The 22,062-nt window shown below is 41.4% G+C and overlaps 1 protein-coding gene across 3 annotated transcripts in view; it reads left to right on the forward strand.

The window, feature by feature from the left end:
• LOC141110908 (carbonic anhydrase-related protein 10-like) overlaps positions 1-22,062 on the forward strand; it is a 967,215-nt gene that overhangs the window by 275,116 nt on the left and 670,037 nt on the right. For all 3 annotated transcript variants that reach the window (XM_073602695.1, XM_073602696.1, XM_073602694.1), the window contains exon 2: positions 20,707-20,781. In XM_073602695.1, the coding sequence (XP_073458796.1) occupies positions 20,707-20,781 (75 nt within the window). The remainder of the gene's footprint in view (positions 1-20,706; positions 20,782-22,062) is intronic.

The following is a 22,062-nucleotide window of genomic DNA, read 5'->3' on the forward strand; positions in this document are numbered from 1 at the left end:
ATTAGATGTTCCAGAGGAGTGCGAGTCTACTAAAGGGACTGAAATGAGAAATCAAATTCAGCAGCCAGAATTTGAATAGAGGCCTTTAACATCACCACATTTTAGAAATTATACTAGCATTAACTTTACAAAGACTGGAAGATAGAGCTATATTGATAGAAAAACATAGATAGATAGATAGATAGATAGATAGATAGATAGATAGATAGATAGATAGATAGATAGATAGATAGATAGATAGATAGATAGATAGATAGATTAAAAATAGCCACTAGAAGTACTTGTTATGAAGTGAAAAGATTTGCAAATCAGGTGCTTCACAAATGTCTTTGATTTGTCAAAATGCATTAATACAGAGTTGTTCAAGTTTCAGAGAGTCATTCCTTTTGTATATTACAGTTTCTGGGATCCCTGAATTGTATAATTGTCTGTTCATCACATAGAAATGCTTAGGAATACATTTAGAAACTACTCAGTCACTAGTTTGTGGTTCACTAATTAATTAAGAGACATAGAGATTTTTAAATTCTTAAATTGTCTGCATATTTACATTTTGATCTGTCTGATGTGTGGACATTCATACACATGAGGACAGGCAATAATGATTAAATAATTTAATTTTTCTGCAAGAGTCTCCACAGACTGACCATGTTTGCATCAATGTGTACACTGTAGATGATTCATTTTGTTCCTTTTGCTGGAAGGCTGGTGTGGGAAGTTTCTATTGTAAATCTCCTGGTACTGAAAACTAGTGTACATACAGTAGCTGAACAGAGTTTTGGAAAATAACAGTATATATTGTGTTCTAAAGTAACCCGTTATACGTGAACACATAAACATAGGCTTTAACCACGTAAACCTCAGAAAAAAAAAAAAAACTCTGCAAGAAAAACATACTAGCTCATTATGAAATACTTACCTTAGAAATAAGCTGTTCCAGCAGCGCCCGCACACCATGAGACGGCTGACATTTTTCCCGGAGTTTCTTCTGGGTTCACAGGCTCTGGCGCTGTGATTAGCCGGAGCCACAATGACGTCACTCCTGCGTATGCGCGTGGGAGCTGCCGTTCACGGCATGGGGCACGGAAGGAACGGCACCCATGGTTGTTCCTTCAGAGTGCATGCGCCAGTGATGTCACTGGCTGCATGCAATGTAAATATCTCCTAAACGTTACATGTTTAGGAGATATTTTCACTACCTATAGGTCAGCCTTATTATCAGCTTACCTATAGCTAAATGTCAGCAGAGGAAGTTTACTTCCTCTTTAAGGACCAGGCCTTTTTCTGACACTTCTGACACTTAAAATCAGTGTTTTTTGCTCTAAAACTGCTTAGAACCTCCAAACATTATACATATTTTTTTTTAACAGAGACCCAAGAAAATAAAATGTCGGTCGTTGCAATATTTTATTTCACATAGTATTTGTGCAAGCGGTCTTTCAAACGCACTTTCATAAATAAAAAAAAAAAGCAAAACAGTAAAGTTAGCCCAATTTTTTTGTATAATATGAAAGATGATGTTACACTGAGTAAATAAATACCTAATGTGTCATGCTTTAAAATTGCGCACACTTGTGGAATGTCGACAAATAACGGTACTTAAAAATTTCCATAGGCGAAGCTTTTAAAATTTTTAGCAGTTACCAGTTTAGAGTTACAGAGGAGGTCTAGTTCTAGAATTACTGCTCTTGCTCTAACAATTGCGGCGATACCTCACTTGCTGTCCCTGATAGCGGAGATGCAGACTGTGGCCCCGCCCCTCTGCTGAACTGCCTAGGAGGCGAGGTGGCCAGAGTGACTCCACCATCCCTCTCTCATCCTGGCCAGTATGTGTCACTAAAGGCAAATCCACTTTGCACTACATGTGCACTGAAAGTGCACTTGGAAGTGCAGTCATTGTAGAGCTGAAATGAGGGGAAGCTCTGCTGATTTTATCATCCAATCATGTGCAAGCTAAAATGCTGTTTTTTATTTTCCTTGCATGTCCCCCTACAATCTACAGTGACTACACTTCCAAGTGCACTTGTAGTGCAAAGTGTATTTGCCTTTAGTAAATAACCCTCAACGTCAACAAATTGACATATAATCCTAAAAAAAAAAAAAAAAAATAAGACTTTATTTTTTCACAAAGACTCCTGTAAGCATCTGCTTACAGTAAGTACATCCCTGCATTTTTTCTCAAGATCTGCAATACAATTTAAAAAGACCCCAAGAATGAGCCTGAGCTTGGTGGTGAGCTTCTGGGACTGAACACAGGGTGGTCAACCTTTTAACAGGTCAGGTGGGCCTGTATATTTCCAGCAGCCCCATTGGAGGTCAGCGCTGCAGTAGGTACAACAGCTCCATTTGATATTTAGCCTCTTGATATACGGCATGTTGTACTCATTTGCCTGTCAGTTGGTTACTCTTGAGCTTTAGATTTAACTATATAATTAGTTTTTGTCTTATATTGTGGGCCAGTCTTTGTCATCTTGGATACCCCCAACCCATACCATTCTATTAAAGAGAGATACAACTGTAATTTTAAAAGATGAATATTATTACACTTATAGCTGTAAATATTATATCGGCACATGACAATGTGCTTCAATGAATTACAGAACATTTCGCACTAAAGGCAGTCGTATGTGTTGCGCACAGGCTCTGGAGCACTGGTAATATAGTTATGCCATGATTAATTGTTAATGGTTTGCTCTGGGAAGATGGTCATACAGTTCACTTAACACCGTGAAGCATTTCCACACCTGCCTGACTGCTATGGGGGGATGCTTGAGTGGGTTCATCGCTTCTAGTCAGTCACAAAGCATTAATAACTAAATGTAATAAAAATCATTGCTGTCAGCTAAATATAGTCACACCAAAAGGTTGTGTTTGCATGGCCCATTGTGCAGCATATTACAGCCATCTTGTGTTATGTCAGAGTGAATAAGTAGCACAGAACTGGCCACAGATGTAAATTCTGTTGTTGGTGAAGATACAGACAGAATTTTGTAGACTTTTTTAAGTTATAAAGAAGCAATGCCCTTCAAATAGCCACATTAAAAACAGAACTCCAAACAAAACATATGATAAAAGAAGTCATTAATTTCTGCCTTTTAATTTTGGATATATTGTGTAAAAAGCGACCCACAAAATATTGTGTATGCACCATAAATTCCATGCCTATGACAGTGTGGTTGGCACAGGTAGCCATACAGTGAAATGTACAAAGTGTACAACCCCCCCCCCCCCCAATTACTACAAAATATGCTTTAAGGACTGAGACACAAGCAAGAGTGTAACAGACAAGTATAAACCTCAGCACACTCATTTGAATAAAATAAAATAATTTCATTACATACTGTATACACAGCTGACCAAAGAATGTAATGTAAAGAGGTTTGTAAAGAGATCAGTAATCAGGAGTATGAAATCTAAAACACAGTACTTGGGGGGAATTTATTAAAACTGGAGCAGACAGAATGTGGAGGAGTTGTACATGACAACCAATCATCTTTTATCTTCAGCTTGTTCAGTTAAAGTGATATTAAAGGCAAAAAAACAAAAATAACAAACATGTCATACTTACCTGCTCTCTGTAATGGTCTTGCACAAAGCAGCCCAGATCCTCCTCTTCTCAGGTCTCCTGCCGGCGATCCTGGCCCCTCCCTCCTGTCGAGTTCCCTCAGAGCAAGCAGCTCGCAAGCAGCTCCCAAGTACTGCTACAAGATTTTTAAAAAATTGTCAAAAGAATAGGTTCAGAATAGTTGACAGGAGCTTACATAACCCTAATGCCGCGTACACACTATCGGAAATTCCGCCAGAAAAACTCCTATGAGAGTTTTTTGTCAAAAAATGTGACCGTGTGTATGCTCCATCGGTCTTCTGCTGGCGGAATTCCAGCCACCAAAAGATTGAGAGCATGTTTTCTATTTTTCGGTGGGGAAAAGTTCCTATCCGAAAATGCGATCGTCTGTACAAATTCCGACGTGCAAAATTCCTACGCATGCTTGTGTATGCAAGGCAAGCTTGAGCGGAATTCCATCGGAAAATCCGCTTGTGTGTACGTGGCATTAGAAGAAATTTAAAGCACTCTGTACCTTGAACCATCAAAAATGACTTTAGGTTTGTGTTCCTCTTTCAAAGTATTTTGCCAAAATTTCCTGAACTCTCATCTCTGTGGATGACTGTGGATGACTAGTTCACCGAGCACCGCCATTTTCAAGTGGGAGGAAAATAGTGAATCACATGGTCCTCATACCTGGAAACACCAGGTATTTCCCACAGTGGTTGAGGGAGAAAAAGGTGAATGTCCTTGCATGGCCTAGTCAGAGCCCAGACTTAAACCCCATTGAAATTCTCTGGAATGACTTGAAGACTGCACTCTACAAACTGTCACCATCAAATTGAACTGAACTTGAGCAGTTCTACGAAGAAGAAGAAGAAGAAGAAGAAGAAGAAGAAGAAGAACAGTGGGCAGATATTACAAAGTCTAAATGTGCAAAGTTAGTAGAGACATATCCCAACAGAATAAAGGCTATAATAAAAGCAAAAGGTGGTTCCAAAAAATACTGACGGAAGGGGGTGTATCCTTTTTCCAACTCAGTAATTCTGTCTTTGAATTATTATTTTTTTCTGATATTTTGGTGTTATATCTTTCACTTGGATGTTATAAGTTGCACTGATTGTGCCTGTCTTAATCTCAGGCTAAAAAGCAGCAAAATGTGATTATTTTAAAGGGGGTGTTTCTTTTCTATACCCACTGTATGTTTTCCCACATCTACTACCTGTTGCATCTAGTTGATAGTGATGTCATCCAAATCTTGTTGAGAAGACAATTCTTTACTGTGCTGCATCTTCTCATGAATAGAGTACTCAACATTCCTTAGGATTCCAGTGGCAAGATGATTACATCACCTGCTTGTGCTAGGGCAGTCAGGGGAAAGTTAAGTACATCATGTAACCTTTGGGGTCTTTTTGGTTTTCATATGGTGTTTCATCAAGAAGGGGGGGGGGGGGTAGCAAACTAAAAAAGCATACCCTACATGGATTGTGGCTTTACCATTTTAGACTAATAGGAAGTATTACATGTGTGACACTTTCTGAAGGACTGTGCCTTACTCAAAATGTAATATTTAGTGGGGTTGATTTACCAGTGGAGCAAAGGGAGATCATTTTGCAAAGATAATTTTCAAGTAGCTTGGTAAATGTAATTAAGCTGTGCTTATTTAAATCATTAAATTGTTTGCAAGCAAAAATTCTGTTTTTTTTTGTCTCCCATTGATTTCAGTGGGGTTCGGGTTTGGCACCCTTGAAATTTACAGGACCCCGCTCAAACGGATCCCAAGGCAGTTCCACTAATCTACTTTAATCTACTTTAATTGACTTTCCCAATGTAGCAGTGCACTTCTGTAGCATCATATAGTGCCTGGTGCCACCTCAGGACCTTTCCCGAACTAAAGTAATATCTAGGCAAAAGGGATCTTCTACTCCTCAAACAAATTATTTCAGTTTCAACAAGCCATTAGTCATATAAAAATGTCTATTTCCTTCACTTTATTGGAAAACACTTATTTATGATGAATATTTACAGCCTCAAGAGAAACCAACTGACAGACAAATGAGTACAACATACCGTATATCAACTGTTATATAATCATTTACAGCTTGCTCTAATTTTACTAAGCGGAATTACAAATATTAACCATAGGTTCAAATCCTAACATTAAAAGTAACTGTATCTTCTAAAATGGTAATACGCCGTTTTATATATTTCAAAGTCCCTCTTTCCTCCTCATTTTGGTATGATCTATATACTTGTATATAAAATACACTATTTATCTTTCAAAAATTGTAACTTTGTATCCAGATTCTAAATTGCTGCATTTGTAAATGTCAAAAGCCCGTATAAAGGTATAGTAGTGGTAATCTTTTTTTTTTTTTTTCTTTTCTTTTTTTTTTTTTTTTTCTTTTTTGGATAATTCTCCTTTAAGGGTGCATAGCAGGGTGTGTGTCCTATTCCTACATATGTTTGCTAATAGGTGTCCCTAGTTCCCATCTCAAAAAATTGGGAGGTATGTCATTTGCTGTCAGCTGCTTTTCTTATTTCTGGTCTTTTCTTCAAGGCCTCCATTTCTTTCCTACAATGTTTTTGAATCTTTATATGTATTATTAATCCTTTCAGTTTACGTCACCCTCACCTTTTATGATGCCTGCCCATGGGTTTTAAAACATCAACTACATCTCCTTATGTTGCTTGTTTGTTCAGGTCATCAGCTGGAGATCTGTTTCTAGCCACCTCATGCTTGAGGTGATTTGGGCCTAATTCACACTAGTGCGTATTCTGATGTGACTTGTGTCATACAGAATTGCATGTCAACGGAAATCACATTATTCTCTATGGCGCCCATTCAAATCAACGCAGCACAGCACAGCACAGCATGTTTTTGGAAAAGTGTCCTGTGCTACTTTGGTGCAATTGCTGCATGATTTTGGCCCCCTCGACTTTAACCACTTCAGCCCTGGAAGATTTGGTTACTCAATGACCAGGCCATTTTTTGCAATACTGCAGTGCGTCGCTTTAACTGACAAAAGTGTATATTGATTGGTTTGCGCAAAAGTTATAGCGTCTACAAAATAGATTTATGGCATTTGTATTATTTTTTTTTTTTTTAATAGTAATGGCGGCTATCTCCAATTTTTATCAGGACTGCAATATTGCGGCAGACAAATTGGACACTATTGACACATTTGTGGGACCATTGACAATTATACAGCGATCAATGCTATAAAATTACACTTATTACTGTATACATATCAGATGCTCATGTGGCCTTACAGAACTGATGGTATTATGTTGCTTGTTCTGTCAGCCCAGTGAAAGAGGGCTGACGGAACGAGCCACATGATACCATCATTTCTGTAAGACCACATGAGGATCTGAGTCATAGGATAGACTCCTATACATTTAATCGGTTGTCTGTGGAGGCACATATATAAAGACTAAGACTGTCTCCAGTATTGACATAATACATCCTTGGATGACGAATACCCTCTACATTTTGAATTCCCTGCAAACTAGAGATATGGTACAGTAAAATCTATTAGTCCAATGCACTCCTTTTAAGTGCTTACTGGGCCTTACGTGAACCATCTTGGCCCATGACACTGTGGCCGGTATCCATGCGTAGCTTTGACGGACCACCCATTCTTCACCTTTAGAGTCATTTCTGCTGTTTGGTGGAATTCTTACATTTGGGATTTAAGCTACAGTTTTGGAAGATTCAAGCCCTTTTAGTCCCTGAAGAAGATCTACACTGTGTGTTTTTGAAATGCGTTGGATGCTCTCTCGGTTGACAGCTCTTGGGCTTCACTTTCAGCTGGCTGTATACTCATCCCCAATTTTATGTGTTTACTTTTATCACCTTGAATTTTTGTTATTTATGCTTTGTGTCTTATATACCAATAAATTTAAATTTTTTTATGATTACTGTTTGTGGTCCGTTTAGTATGAGCAGATGATCTTTCTCTACTCCCCTGAAAGAACCGGGATTTGTGTGTTTACATACACAGATCCTGATTCTCGCTCTGTCACGAGCGATCGCGGGTGCCAGGCAGTCATCCCACTGCCGGACACTCGCATTGGCTCCAGGCACATGCTGCTGGTGCCCCTAGTGGCCAAAAGGAAAAGCAACGTAAGGTAACGTTGATTTGCCCAGCCGAGCCAACCTGCCAGAGTAAAACTGCATCCAGAAGTGGTTAAGAGAAACTGACCAAAAATGCATTTACATGCCCATTTTGCGTGCTGGTTGTTAGGAGCTGGCACTCACAGGCATCCCAACAAACAGTGACTCATCACTGCTATGTGCTGGGGATTTTTAGCTTGAGAAAGGGGGACATGCCCCTGAAACATGTAACCATGTCCACCCAACAGTAGTAGTGAGTTGTGTGAGCCCAGTAATAGCAGACTCTGACATTTAGCTGAGCCCAGTGTGAAGATGAATTGTTTGCCCCCTGCAGCCTGTCAGCCTGCAATGAGAGATTCACACTTTATGCTGAGTAACCATTGGACATCACTGGCCACAATGTGAGCAGTTCTACAACTTCAGCAAGATGGGGCTGCATTCAGGGCGCTTGAAGTCTATGAAATATGTGAGTTCAACCATTGTTGATTTTAATACTTTGATCATTAAAGGTTCAACTGCACAAGGTGTGTGCTTCCCTGTTTTTCTCTTGTTTCACTATTATGAACCTAGCCTACACCTTGTCCTAAAAACGTGGATGTTAGTGCAAATAAAAAAATTATCACAGACAGTACTCAATTGTTTTTATTCTTAGTCCTCCAATGATCTGACAACAGGTAACCTGCAGCAGAACAATTATATAAGATGCTACTCTATTTACACACTTTTCCTATGTTCACTCAAGCCATTAAAAATGTAGACTCCAATCAGTGGGCGCTAAGCTCCATTAAATACTGTATTTAGGCATCCAGCTGACATTTTCGATCGACACTTTTTACTGGGCTGATTATCCTCCACTCTTTCGGCGACTTCGGGAAAATCTTTGACGATGGGCAGACTATCCCTTATCTTGGTTTGGCAGAAACAACTCTATTAAAATTACATTTCTACCCAGGATTCTTTATTATTTTAGGACCTTACCAATTGCGGTACAATTGGAAGTCCTTTGCTTTATTTGGGGTAGTAAAAAACCCATAATGAAAAAAAATGTATGTTGTATGTCTCAAAACCGTGTGGTGGGCTTGGCTTCCCTAATTTACAGGCTTATTATCAAGCCGCTCAAATAACTCAGCTTTCCTAAAGCCAAGGGATCTACACCTCTCTGGATCTCTATTGAGGCTTTTTTGTGTCATCCTTTTGCCATTGGCTCTCTAGCAGTCTTTGCCCTCCCCCCTATTTTGTGTCCTCCCCTTTCTCACTTACTAGCGGTCTGGGACAGAGTACGACATCGTAAATCCCTGTCATCCCAACATACCCCACTAGCCTCTATGTTTTGCAACCCAGAATTTTCCCCCGGACTAACTCCAGTGTCATTCCAATAGTGGCTCAACAGGGGGCTTTTTAGGATAGGAGATTATCTCAATGGGGATCAACCGTACTCTTTGCAATATTTTAGGGACACGTTGCAGATGCCCTCTGGTGAACTATTTAGGTACAATCAGCTGATCTAAACCTAATTTATTAGATGGACCCCTTACACTTACAAATTTTGAATTATCTTGTCAAATGAAGGGCCTTCTATAGGGATGGGTATCTACGGTATACACTACTCTCACCGACCCGACTACTAAGCTCCCTTACATGATTCAATGGGAATGGGACTTGAGGACCACTTTTGAACTATCTGACTGGCAAAATATTTCCTATGCTTTATCCAAGATATCTAGTAATACAACACTAATTGAAGCAAACTACAAAACACTCCTATGTTGCTATTTAGTCCCGACCAGAGTTGCGAGGATGCATCCATCTGCATCCTCCACTTGCTTTAGATGTTGTGGCCAGATGGGTACAATGTATCATGTTTGGTGGCAGTGTCCTGTAGTTACTAGATTAATACATCCTTAAGGCTGGATTCACACTTATGCAAATTAAATGCGGGTTTCCTCGCATCCAATTTGCATGATAGGAGACTCTGAATGGAGCCGGTTCACACAGCTCTGGGGCGCCTGTGGTCTGCATTGGAAAAGGGCCCTGTGCCTCTTTGACTCAGTTTCAGGTGGGAATTCAGGCAAAATTTTGAACCTGTTTCACACCTGAATCGGTGTACAGGGATGCACAGGAGCCCCTGCTGGGACCCGTGGCTGCATCAGTGTGAACCTAGCCTTAGGCTACTTTCCCACTGGGGCCGCTGAGTGTTACTGTCAAAGCGCCGTTCGTTTTAGTGGCACTTTAGTGGCGCTTTTTGGCCATTAGGGGGGTTAAAAGCGCCCATGTTGCGGTGCTTCCGACGTCCTTTTCAGTCGCTTTGAAAGCGCTGCCCATTCATTTCAATTGGCAGGGTGTTTTGGGAGCTCTGTAAAAGATGCTGCTTGCAGGACTCTTCACATTGTCCCAAAAGCGCAACGCCCCAATGTGAAACGTTACACTGAAATGAATGGGAGGCGATTTTCAGGCATTATTTAGAGGCTATTTCTAGCGCTAAAATGCTTGAAAACCAGCTCGGTGTAAAGCCAGCCTTACTGTATTTAAAAATACAGTAAGGTTGGCTTCACACTGAGGCATTTTTCAGGCATTTTTGTGCTAGAAATAGCCTTTAAATAATGCCTAAAATGCCTCCCATTTATTTCAGGGTGACTTTTCACACTGGGGTGGTGCGCTTGTGGAACGTTGTGAAAAAAAGCTTTTGGGCGGTTTGGGAGCGCTGTATACAGCGCTCCCAAAAATGCCCCGCCCATTTAAATGAGTGGACAGCGGTTTCAAAGCACCTGAAAAGCGCTTCAGAAGCGCCGCAACAAAGACACTTTTAACCCCTTCTTTGGGCGCTAGTAGGGGGTTAAAAGTGTGAGAGGCCGAAAAGCGCCTCTAAAACGAGCGGTGCTTTAGCGCTAACGTTTGGCGGCCCCAGTGTGAAAGTAGCCTAAAGGTGTCTGAATTTGACCTGCTAATGTATTTTACCAAAACAGCAGATTTTACTAAAATGTCCTAATTTTCCCACAACAATTTTGATTTCAATTTTGCTCATCCCTATTTAGGAGTGAAGGTTACATTTTTGAGGTTTTTGTGTTTGTTTGAGTTTTAGGGTTCAGGTGAAAATTCCTTTATGCTTGTTAGGTTAAGCTCTGTTTGTTAAAGTTATATAACAGGGTTAATTTTCAGGATTAGCTTAAAATAAACTCATGACCAGGTTTTAAAACAAGCCATCGTTGACCTCTATAGTTGCTGGCACGGTGAGGTAATTAATTCTCAAAGTGTACAGCAGAAGAACTGAAGTTGTTCAAATCACAACTTAGCTTATTGTGCTTTCTCCTTGTAAAGTAGAGCAGTAGCTATTGTAATTCCCTAAAATGTCAATTATTTGTGACAAATGCCTATAATCTAGTTAGGCATTTAGAAGGAAGCCCTTAAGGTTGGGACCTAACCTTAGATCTCACCTTAGGTTTACTCTGTAAAGGTATAAAAGGCCAAGTGGGCGGAGCCCCTAATTACTGAGTTGGCAGACAGCAGGCATTGAGAGAAGTGTCTTTCCTTGATATGAAAGCAGCCAGGACTATAAGTGTCTTCAGATGTGCCTTAACCTCCCTGGCGGTATGATTATTTCGGATTTTAGGTGCTGAAAGCGGTACAATTATTTTGCATGGAAATTTGGCGTTTTATATTGTAGGTCTGTAAATCTTAACAATAACACACTTAAATCTGTCCAAACCAGAGTCTAGTATATATCCCGGGTATGATAAAGTTTGAAACACAAAAACATAAATTATAATATAATAAATAAAAATAAATAATTAAAAAAAATTAAAAAAAATAGTAATAAAATAAATTTCCCCACAATTCACTATCGCTCAATTCTGCAAGTGTTCTAATTTACTATCGCTGTTTTCTAGCTGGTCTAAAGCCACTTTTGACGTAAAGGGACACTTTTTGGTTGCTATGGACAATCTCCAGTTTCCAGGCAGAAAGAACAGTGTATATCATGTAAAACTGCATGCAGGGCATGGGCCAGAGCACTGGGGACAAAAGGGATGTGAAATCATTTCATACAGTACTGTAATCTGTAAGATTACAGTACTGTATGTGTTATGATTTTGACATTTTTTTGAATTTGCCGCCAGGCTCTGCCCCCGTGCGTCGCGACGCTCGCAGGGAACGGAGCCTGGCACGGAGAGGCTTCGGAGGAGGACGGAGCCCTCGGACACTGCGGGGGACATCGCAGGATCCCGGGGACAAGGTAAGTAACGCCGCCCCAGGATCCTGCAATGCGATCCCGAGTGTGGCTCGGGGTTACCGCTAATGGTACTGAATTTCAACCCCGAGCCACACTCGGGAAAACCGCCAGGGAGGCTACAGCGGGGTTCCACCCAAATTTTGAACAATATCTGTATGTATTCTCTTCCTTGCCTAGATGCTGACATGCCGTTTAAAAAATTTAAATCGCCGTAATTACCTTTTATTTTTCTATTCTTCTTTGCACTTCCTGGTTCTCCTCCTGTGGGAGTAGGCGTGTTTCTAGCCTCTCCCAGACTCCTGGGAGCTAGTCTCAAGCTTCCCAGGATGCCACTGAGCATGTGCGGGTACGAGCGGTGAATGCTGGAAGCACAGCATTCACCACATCCAGGAAATAAATGCTTGTGGGATTCAAATGCCCACAATGAAGATGGAAACTGCCTGCAGTGAATAATATAAGTTATTCTTTCCGACGAAATCTGACACAGGCGGACATATTACACACAATATGTGAGTATGTAATGCTGAGAAAAAAAGTTTGTGAATGAACTAAAAAAAAAAAAAATGATAGATAGGTGGACCCCCGCTTTAAAGTGGTTGTAAACCCTTACATATACTCAGTGAAGTGACTGGCCTCAGGTGATACACAGAGATGAAACAAATCCTCCTACATAAGTTGTACCTGTTTATCTGCAAATCTTGTTTGAGCGTTCAGAAAAAAGGGGGTGGAGAGCTGAAGTTACACTCTGCAGAGTTCAGTGAGAAGCGCTTATTGGAGGGAGGATACACACCCCCTCCACACAGTGCACAGGAACAGAGCTGACACTGTAAATCTGCTAGAGGTCCCTCCCCTGTCATCGTTTTTCTCTTGGTGTTAGGAAAATTTGTCAAAAGTGACTCATGCAGATAGCAGAAGAACAAAGTGGCAGACAAAAGTGACACTTAGTGCTCTTAATTGAGACAAGTACACACTATATCGTTCATATTTCATGTCTGAGGTCTACAACCACTTTAAAATAACAAGTGTCATTGATATAGTGCAGCTCCATTGTTGATTTGAACAGTAAAGTGTTGATCATTTATTATGAAACCCAGCCTAGATTATTGTTATTTGTGAACAAGGGAAGTTACTCTTGAACATGGATCTGTATGCTGGGATAAAGGGATTTGGGCCAGCTAGAGAGGGAGAGCTCAGTAGTGTGACTGTATCCTTGTTAGGCCAGGCTGGGCCTTGCGTAGAGTTTCCCAGGGGGGAATGTCTGTGTTCCACCCTGTGCTATTTTACATCCTCCCAGCATTAAATTGGATGTCTTCCAGCCTTCTAATTGCTAATGCAAAAACCGAGCAGGAGTTCTGGCAAGGAGAGTAGAGTGAGCTCAGCAAAGAACCTACAGGGGTCCACAATGGCTTGTTTTACAGCATTATATTAACTTGCTAAGATAGAGCTAGAGTATTACGGCTAATATCAGGTGTAATGGTAATGTGACACTAAACTTTGGGTTAAACCGAAACAAGTATGTAATAGTAAGTATTCTTAACTCAAAAAGTACATTCTGTGCACACACATTTTCCTTAATTTTACCCAAGCTCTGGCCAACATACCAGTGAACTTGAGCTGAGCATTCAACTCTTAACATGTTTTTGTGCACCTTTGCTGGACAACGTAGTATGAGATTTCCAAAAAATCACCAACCACCATCAACCAATTACCTTTCCTGTATGTATTGACATACTATATATGTAATCAAAAATAAATAGTGATCAATCAGCGCAAACAAATATCCCAACCTAATCCTATCCTATAACATTCAAGATCAAAATACAAATCCTCAGTAAACTTTTAAAAACAAATAGTGCAGTGCTAAGCAAAACTAGACTAAATCACTAAGAATTAATAAATAGGTTTAATTAATAGAGACTGAGTGGAGGGTGGCTGCTGCTGACGTGTTCAGGTCCTCCCGTTATCTTTCCACATGTATCATGCCAGTGGGCGGGACTTAGTCTCGCCCAATGGGATATTACGCGTGAAAAAAAAACAAAAAACGGGAGGACCTGAACAAGCCACGTTTTGGTGATACATGCTTGCAGCAAACAATTTCATTCTTAGCACTGGGATTACAATGCTTCACTTGTGAGTAGTTTTACTTTTGGATTTAAAAAAAGTATACTAAATTTATACAGAGAGCACTATGGATGTCTCATTTTGATCTTACATGGTAATAAATTTATACAGAGAGCACTATGGATGTCTCATTTTGATCTTACATGGTACAAGAGGTTTGTCTGTAACAACATTGATTGGGAGATCTGATGAGGGATTTGGAGCAGTAAAGCAGTGGGTGTAATATGAGCTGGATCTCTACCTCTTTAACCCCTTGTGAGGGGAAGGCTTTTGTAGACCTATCTATTAGCTCAGTAGGTCCACTGTGCAAGGTGAACAGCCTGTATTTCTGTCGGTGGTGGTATTTTCACGAATCTGCCCCAGATTGAAAAGCATCTTTACTAGCACAAGTGTTCACAGCTGAGGAATCTATCTGCCTTACTCCCTATTTTATGCATGCACTCTCTCTCTGAAGTTTTTAAATTCATACATGTATTAATCCTTAGTGATTTATACTATATATGTACTGTATATACATTGAACAGCCATAATATTATGACCACCCACTGTAACATTGCGACCACCCACCTAATATTGAGTAGGTTCCCCTTTTACCGCTAAAACAGCCCAGACCCACCAAGGCAAGGTGCCTTACTTCAACGGAAGTAAGTCCAATGACTGGCTAGTTGAAAGGACATGCTGGAAAACCAGCATCCAATCAGCTATGGCAGCCAACCACTGTGAGCACTGATCAGTGTATTCTGCCCATTATCATTTGTGTTGGTACAGGAGTCTTGTCACGCTGGGTTGAATGAAAAGAAACTTGCAGTATGTACCAGGTTTTAGTTTTAGATTTATAATCTATATATATTTATATATTTTTACAATTTATGCAGTACTTGCACTGAGGTCTAAGATGACCTATGGGCAGAAATCCAGAATTAGTCTGATAATGAAATCCATAATATAAGGAGTTATATCACTTGGTCTTCACACCACCTTGCTGCTCTTCACAAACAGCGGGCACTGGATACTGTAACAATACAAGGGAGAGAAGAGCGTACAGGCTCTGGTGCAAAACCTTTTATTTGAATGAGCAAATGATAATGAACTTATTTTATTATCTATGGCTCACTCAAATAAAAGATTTTCTCCTGCGTTCCTGTTAAAGACTTGCTGACGTTCCTTCTGGCTCCAGATCCTGCTTGCTGTTCTACTACGCTGATTCCTGGCTTCCTGACTTTCTGGCTTGTCTTACTATCTGTTCCAGTTACTAAACTTTAGCTATGTTTTGACTATGTTTGTTCTATTTAGTTTTATTATTAAACAAGTGTGATTTACTTGTACTTTTGTCTCGGTCTGATTCATGGTTTCTGTCAGTAAGCGAAAGCCATGAATTCAGAAGCTGCAGTTAATCCACTAATTGGTAATATTTTTTTCAGATTAGATTACCAAAATCACCGCATGTATCAGTTTGCTATGGCATTACAGAAGCTCCTGAGTCGCATGGCTCACCTGGAATCTCCCACTGTGGCCGCTCCGGTAGAACCTGGGTTACAGGCTGATCCTGCTGTTGCCCCAGTCTCTGTGCAGGCACCCCGCCTCGAGTATTACCTCTATAAGAGGTATGTCTGGCTGTCCAGTTTAATGCAGAGGGTTTCTCAACCAGGCTGAGATATACTTTGAGATGCTGCCCCAGGCGCTTTCCACGGACAGAAGCAAAGTAGGTTTTGTGATATCTTTGCTTTCTAAGAGAGCCTTGGCCTGGGCAAACCCTCTATGGGAGACGCAAAAACTCATTGTATTGAGTTACCCAGAGTTTGTGGCTTCCTTTAAAAAGGTATTTGACATTCCCGCACACTCCATTTCTGCTGCCAAAAGCCTCATGTCCTTCAAACAGGGTACGAGAACTGTTGCTGATTACGCCATTGACTTCCGTACACTGGCAGCAGAGGTTGCGTGAAACAATGAGGCCCACGTGGCTGCTTTTTCTCACGGTCTCTTAGATAACATCAAAGATGAGATAGCAGACATACCCACTGAGCTGGAGAGGTTCATCTCTTTTGCCATGCTTATTGAATCCAGACTCCGAGAGAGAACTTCCATTAAGGAGTGCTTACAGAAGCTTCCTGTACCTTTTGGCTTCGAGCTTTGCAGTCCCACCCTTGCCTCCCTCACCTCCCATGCCTCCTGGTACAGAGTCTGTCAGTGAAGGTGAACCCATGCACTTGGGCTTCACACGTCTCTCTGTGGATAAGAGAGCCCTTAGGAGGAGGGAGAGATTGTGCCTTTATTGTGGCCAGGCAGGTCACTTTTTGAAGTCTTGTTCTACCCATCCAGGGAACACCTGAACATTGAGGTCCTGTCATAGGCTGATCTTAGGTGGCGTTGTTTCATCCCCAGTTATACAGAAGGATAAGTCCCTGGTTCAGCTTACCCTTTCTTGGGCTTGTCTGTCGAGATACAGGCTCTAATCAACTCTGGGGCTGCAGGCCTGTTCATTGATGCTCCCTTTGTATCGAAGCACTCAATAATGCTGCAGCTGCTTGACACTCCACTTGCCATTGAGGTTCTTGACAGGAGACCTCTACAGCCTGCCCATGTGACTTATGAGACTGTTTCATTGTCCATGGCCATAGGGGCTCTTCACCATGAGATAATCCAATTCCAATTTATTTCTTCACCTAAGTTTCCGCTGGTTATTGGTTATCCTTGGTTACAGAGGCACAACCCCTCTTGATTGGCTCGGTGCTGAGGTTTACTCCTGGTTGCCATAATGCAGTAAGACATGCTTCCAGAAGGTAGCCAAGGTCCTGTGCACCTCTTCACTCTCCTCCCTGCCAGAGGAATACCACGATTTTAGCGATGTCTGACAAAGGTCAAGCCGGTAGTTTGCCTCCACACCGGTTGTATGATTGTTCAATTGACTTTCAACCTGGTGCCATACCCCCTCGTGGCCGGGTTTACCCTTTGTCAGTCTTGGAGGATAAGGCCATGGAGGAGTATGTTGCAGACGCACTTTCTCAAGGTTTCATCCTCAAATCCTTGTCTCCTGCTGTTGCTGGTTTCTTCTTTGTGAAAAAGAAGAGTCATGAACTGAGACCTTGTATTGATTATAGGGGTCTCAATCGTTTCACGATTAAGGATGCTTATCCGATTCTGTTGATTACAGAGTTACTTGACCACCTCAAGGGAGCAACGGTTTTCACGAAGCTTGATTTGAAAGGGACATACAATCTCGAGAGGATTAAGGAGGGCAACAAGTGGAAAACTATGTTTAATACCAGAACAGATCATTATGAGTACCCGTAATGCCATTTGGCCTTTGTAACGCTTCTGTAGTTTTCCAGGAATTTTTTAACGGTGTCCTCCGAGATTTGTTGCAGTTATGTGTGGTGGTTTATCTCAACATATCCTCATATTTTCCAAGTCCCTGGAGAGCCACCACACAGATGTCTGTCGTGTGCTTCAGAAACTAAGAGAGAACAATCTCTATTATAAATTGAAGAAGTGCGAATTCCATCGTGAACAGGTTAAATTCCTGGGTTATGCCATTTCGACTGCTGGTTTTTCAATGGACCCAGAGAAACTTTCAGCATTCCTACAGTGACCCAGACCCATGGGTTTACGTCCTCTGCAGCATTTTCTTGGCTTTGCCAACTATTATCGGAAGTTTATTTGTAACTTCTCATCTCTGGTCATGCCCCTGACTGATATGACAAGATAGGACGGTAACCCACAGAGTTGGTCTCCAGAGTCCATTAAGGCCTTTGAGAGTCTCAAGGCTGCCTTTGTTTCTGCTCCTGTGTTGGCACATCCTGATCCTACGTTAACTTTTATCCCTGAGGTTGATGCTTCTGAGATTGGTGTTGGTGCCCTTCTGTCTCACTGTCCTACCTCTGAGAGTGCTATGCATCCTTGTGGCTACTTTTCCAAGAAATTGTCACCTGAAGAGTGCAATTACGAGATTGGGAGGACATGGGGAGACAGGGAGCTGTTGGCAATCATTTTAGCCCTGAAAGAATGGAGACATCCCCTCAAAGGTACCACTCCGCCGATTCTCATTCTTACTGACTGTAAGAATCTCACATTCTTGTCTGAGGTTAAACGCCTCTCTCCCAGAAGGGCGCGATGGGCTCTATTCTTGTCAAGTTTCAATTACATTGTCTCATTCTTACCCGGTACTAAGAATGTAAAGGCTGACGCTTTGTCACAACATTTTTCCTCCACTTCCAAGATGAAGTCGGTTCCAATTCCTGTGATTCCTCCTGATCATATTCTGGCTATGGTTCGCACCAGTCTCACCTCTCCTTTGGGTGACAAAATTCTTGCCGCTCAGGTCCATACTCCTCCTGGGAAACCTTGTGAGTGCTACTTTGTCCCAGAGAGTCTTCTTACTGCCGTGCTCCAGACTTACCATTCTCCCAAAGCTGATGGCCACCCTGGGAGGATTCACCTCTTTTGGGCTATTTCCCAACAATTCCGGTGGCCTAGTCTACGCGCTGATTTAACCGCTTTCGTAGTTGCCTGTTTCGTGTGTGCTCAGAGTAAAACTCCACGGCACTTTCCAGTGGGCCTCCTACAACCCATACCCAATGGAGAGAGGCCCTGGACCCATCTGTCTATGGATTTTATTGTGGAGTTACCCAACTCCCAGGACAACACAGTTATCCTTATGGTGGTTGACCGATTCTCAAAAATGTCTCATTGAATTCTACTTAAGAATTTGCCCACTTCTAAGGAACTGGCTTACATTTTTGCTCGGGAGATCTTTCACTTACATAGGCTACTCAAGGTGATCGTCTAGGACAGGGGTAGTCAGTTTGTGTCCTGGTTCTGGCGAGCCTTTTATGCACAGTTGGAAATTCAGCTTGCATTCTCCTCTGCGTATCATCCGCAGTCTAATGGGACTGCAGATGGAGCCAATCAGTCCTTGGAGCAGTTCCTACGTTGCTATATTTCTGAACATCTTAACAACTATTCAGACCTCTTACCATGGGTGAAGTTTGCTCACAATAGAGCTTTGAATTCTGCTTCCCAATTGTCCCCATTTATGCCGAACTATGGTTTCCAACCTTACATGTTGCCTGACACATTTGTTCCTCAGAGTATTCCTGCATTAGAGGAGCATCTCCATGGTCTTCCTTCTACTTGGGTACAAGTCCTGGAGGCTTTGCAACATGCTAATGATAGGTACAGACTCCATGCTGACCGCAGAGGCCTGCCTGCACCTTCCTACCAGGCTGGAGACAGGGTCTGGCTGTCATCTCGCAACCTCCGACTTCGTGTTCCCTCTCTGAAGTTTGCACCTCAGTTTTTTGGGCCTTTCCGTATTCTCCGCAGGATTAACCCAGTGGCTTACGCGTTAGACCTTCCTTCTAATATGCGTATCTCAAATGTATTTTTACTGTCTACTTATTAAAACCTTTGGTCTGCAACAGCTTTACCACCTCGGTGCCACGTCCTCACCCTGTACAGGTTGAGAACCATGAGGAGTATGAAGTACAGTCCATTGTTGACTCCCGTAGGTTCTGTGAGCGCATACAGTACCTGGTGCATTGGAAAGGGTACGGTCCAGAGGCACACTCTTGGGTCTCATCCTCTGATGTACATGCCCCTGTCCTCCGTGATTTTCATAGATATTTTCCCCTCAAGCCTGGTGGTGCTTTGAAGGGGAGGAGTTGTTGAGGAGGGGGTACTGTCAGGGCTCAGCCATTCCTTCTCTGAACTGGCCACTCAGCTGTCGGCTAATTGCCAGCTCCTATCTCTCCACAGTGACTCACCTGTTGATGATATCCTGCTCGTCAGCCCTGCTTACTTAAGCCGTCCAGCCCAGATGATCTCTGCCTTCCCCTTGGTCAACATCACAGAGACTTTCTCCTGCGTTCCTGTTAAAGACTTGCTTGGCTGACATTCCTTCTGGCTCCAGATCCTGCTTGCTGTTCTACTACGCTGCTTCCTGGCTTCCTGACTTTCTAGCTTGTCTGACTATCCGTTCCAGTTACCAAACTTTGGCTATGTTATGACTATGTTTGTTCTGTTTTCTTTTACTATTAAACAAGTGTAATTTAACTGTACTTCTGTCTTGGTCTGAATTATGGTTTCTGACATATCACACATGAAGTGTTGTAAAAAAAAGTGAAAGAAATCTCCCAAATAGTGGCAATACTGCAGTAGAAATTCACAGTGGTTCTAACTTTCCTCCCACTGTCTACTATATGCTGTTTGTGTCTTTGTTTACCCCTGAGAACAGTTTCTAACTCTCACACTATCCAAATGGAACAAAATAGGCTGAAATTGGGTTTTATGCATAAAGTTCAGTAGCTATTATCAAGCAATCAGAAATCATTTTTATTAGGCTGTTCTCAGACCGGGGCGCTGCAGTTTGGGTGTTGGATTCCATGTTTTACAAGTGGCTTTAGATGCACACCTATGCATTTCTATTAGACTGTGTATTTTCTGAAAGCCCAAAGATGAAGCATGCAGGACTTTAATGAAAATGCATGGGCTAATAGAAGTCAATGGGAATGACCCAAAAACCGGGTGTAAAAGGGCACCCACCTAAACCGCAGAACACTGAGGTGAACTCAGCCTACGTCTGATGACTATTTATTGCATGTTTTTGCTGATTAAACCATGTTATTTAAAAAGCTCTTGATTTTTTTTTATATCTGTTTGTGATTTATGTATATTAATATGTACCTTGTGTTCTCTCAGCACAGTTCAGTCCAGCTAAGACATATGAAGAATGGTGGGCATATAAAGAAGCTGTCCAGGGAAGCTTTGTACCAGGTATGTTTTATGATGCAGATGCCGTCTCTGAATGTTGTATGTGAAGGTAAAATGGTTTTAAATGTACAAGACAAATCCAGCCTATATGGGCACATAACACATGTAAGTTGATGTTGTTCATGTTTAGTTTTCTGCTAATCTACAGCACAGATGAAAACCCCAAACCTCAACACAAGCCAGAGTATAAAAATAACTTATTGTAGAATACCGGCATGCCTTTAGGTTGGTTAACTTCCACCAACATTGTACATACCCAGAGTGCTACTATAAATGTAGTACCCCCAAGGCATCATCTTTGTTAAATACAATGCTGAAGGTTAAATCTTCATTCTCAAGTTCTGAGGCATAAAGTAAGCGTTTAAATTTAGCTGACAAAACCTTGTCTTTTGAAACTGCGTTATGTTCACCGGAGGGCTTTCAGGAACCTTTTAATTCACTGTAACCTTGATAGCTCTTTTGTCTATGAACCGCAATAGTCAATGCAAAGGTCACACAAGCCTTTCTCTTAAAACCAATTCACAACCTTCAACTTGAAATATCAATGTGAAGTGACAAATACAATAACAACAAATGCACGTCATCATATTTCCTCATGGTTTACTATTATAGAATGCTCGCGGTTCAAAGAAAATGGTTTGCTGGCAATTTTTCCTCCACAAATATACTGCAAATGCTTAACAAGTAATTGTTATCCTGTGCTAAATGGATGTCTAGTTTGCATACAGAATCATTTCTAAAAGCCTCCTACTAACCACGAAAATTATTAGGGATGCGAGATGCAAATCTGTTTGTCCTCCAATGCAGTTAAATCAGATACACATCATTGTTGTTTCTAATGCTCACCATAGACTGAGAGCTTTCCATAGATAATGAAGATGAACTAATGCACCATACATGCGGTGAAAGATTATTTTTTGCTGCAGAAATGCCCATGAAAGATAATGAGTGCTTCCAGGCACCTTCAGTTAACCAATATTTAGCTAAAGTGTATCTAAAGCTAAATCAGTTTTTTTGGATAACATAGGGAAGGGTTAGAACCCCTGTTAGTTAATGCTGCCTATGTTATGCTGGTTAGACTTGTCCTCTCTATTTGTTTTAGTGACCTTTGTCACCAAGTAAAAAAGTGATTGGAAATCATTTTTTTTTTTTTTACATTTGTCATTCGAAAAAAGAATGGAGAGCAAATTTCTAATGGGGTCATTTATTTCAGGAACAACTGCATTTATTTGGAAAGATTTCCTTTAACTTTTTTGCCATCTGTGGGACAGGAAGTGAAGGGGA

This window comes from Aquarana catesbeiana, linkage group LG10, assembly GCF_042186555.1.
Source record: "Aquarana catesbeiana isolate 2022-GZ linkage group LG10, ASM4218655v1, whole genome shotgun sequence".
Taxonomy (NCBI): Eukaryota; Metazoa; Chordata; class Amphibia; order Anura; family Ranidae; genus Aquarana; species Aquarana catesbeiana.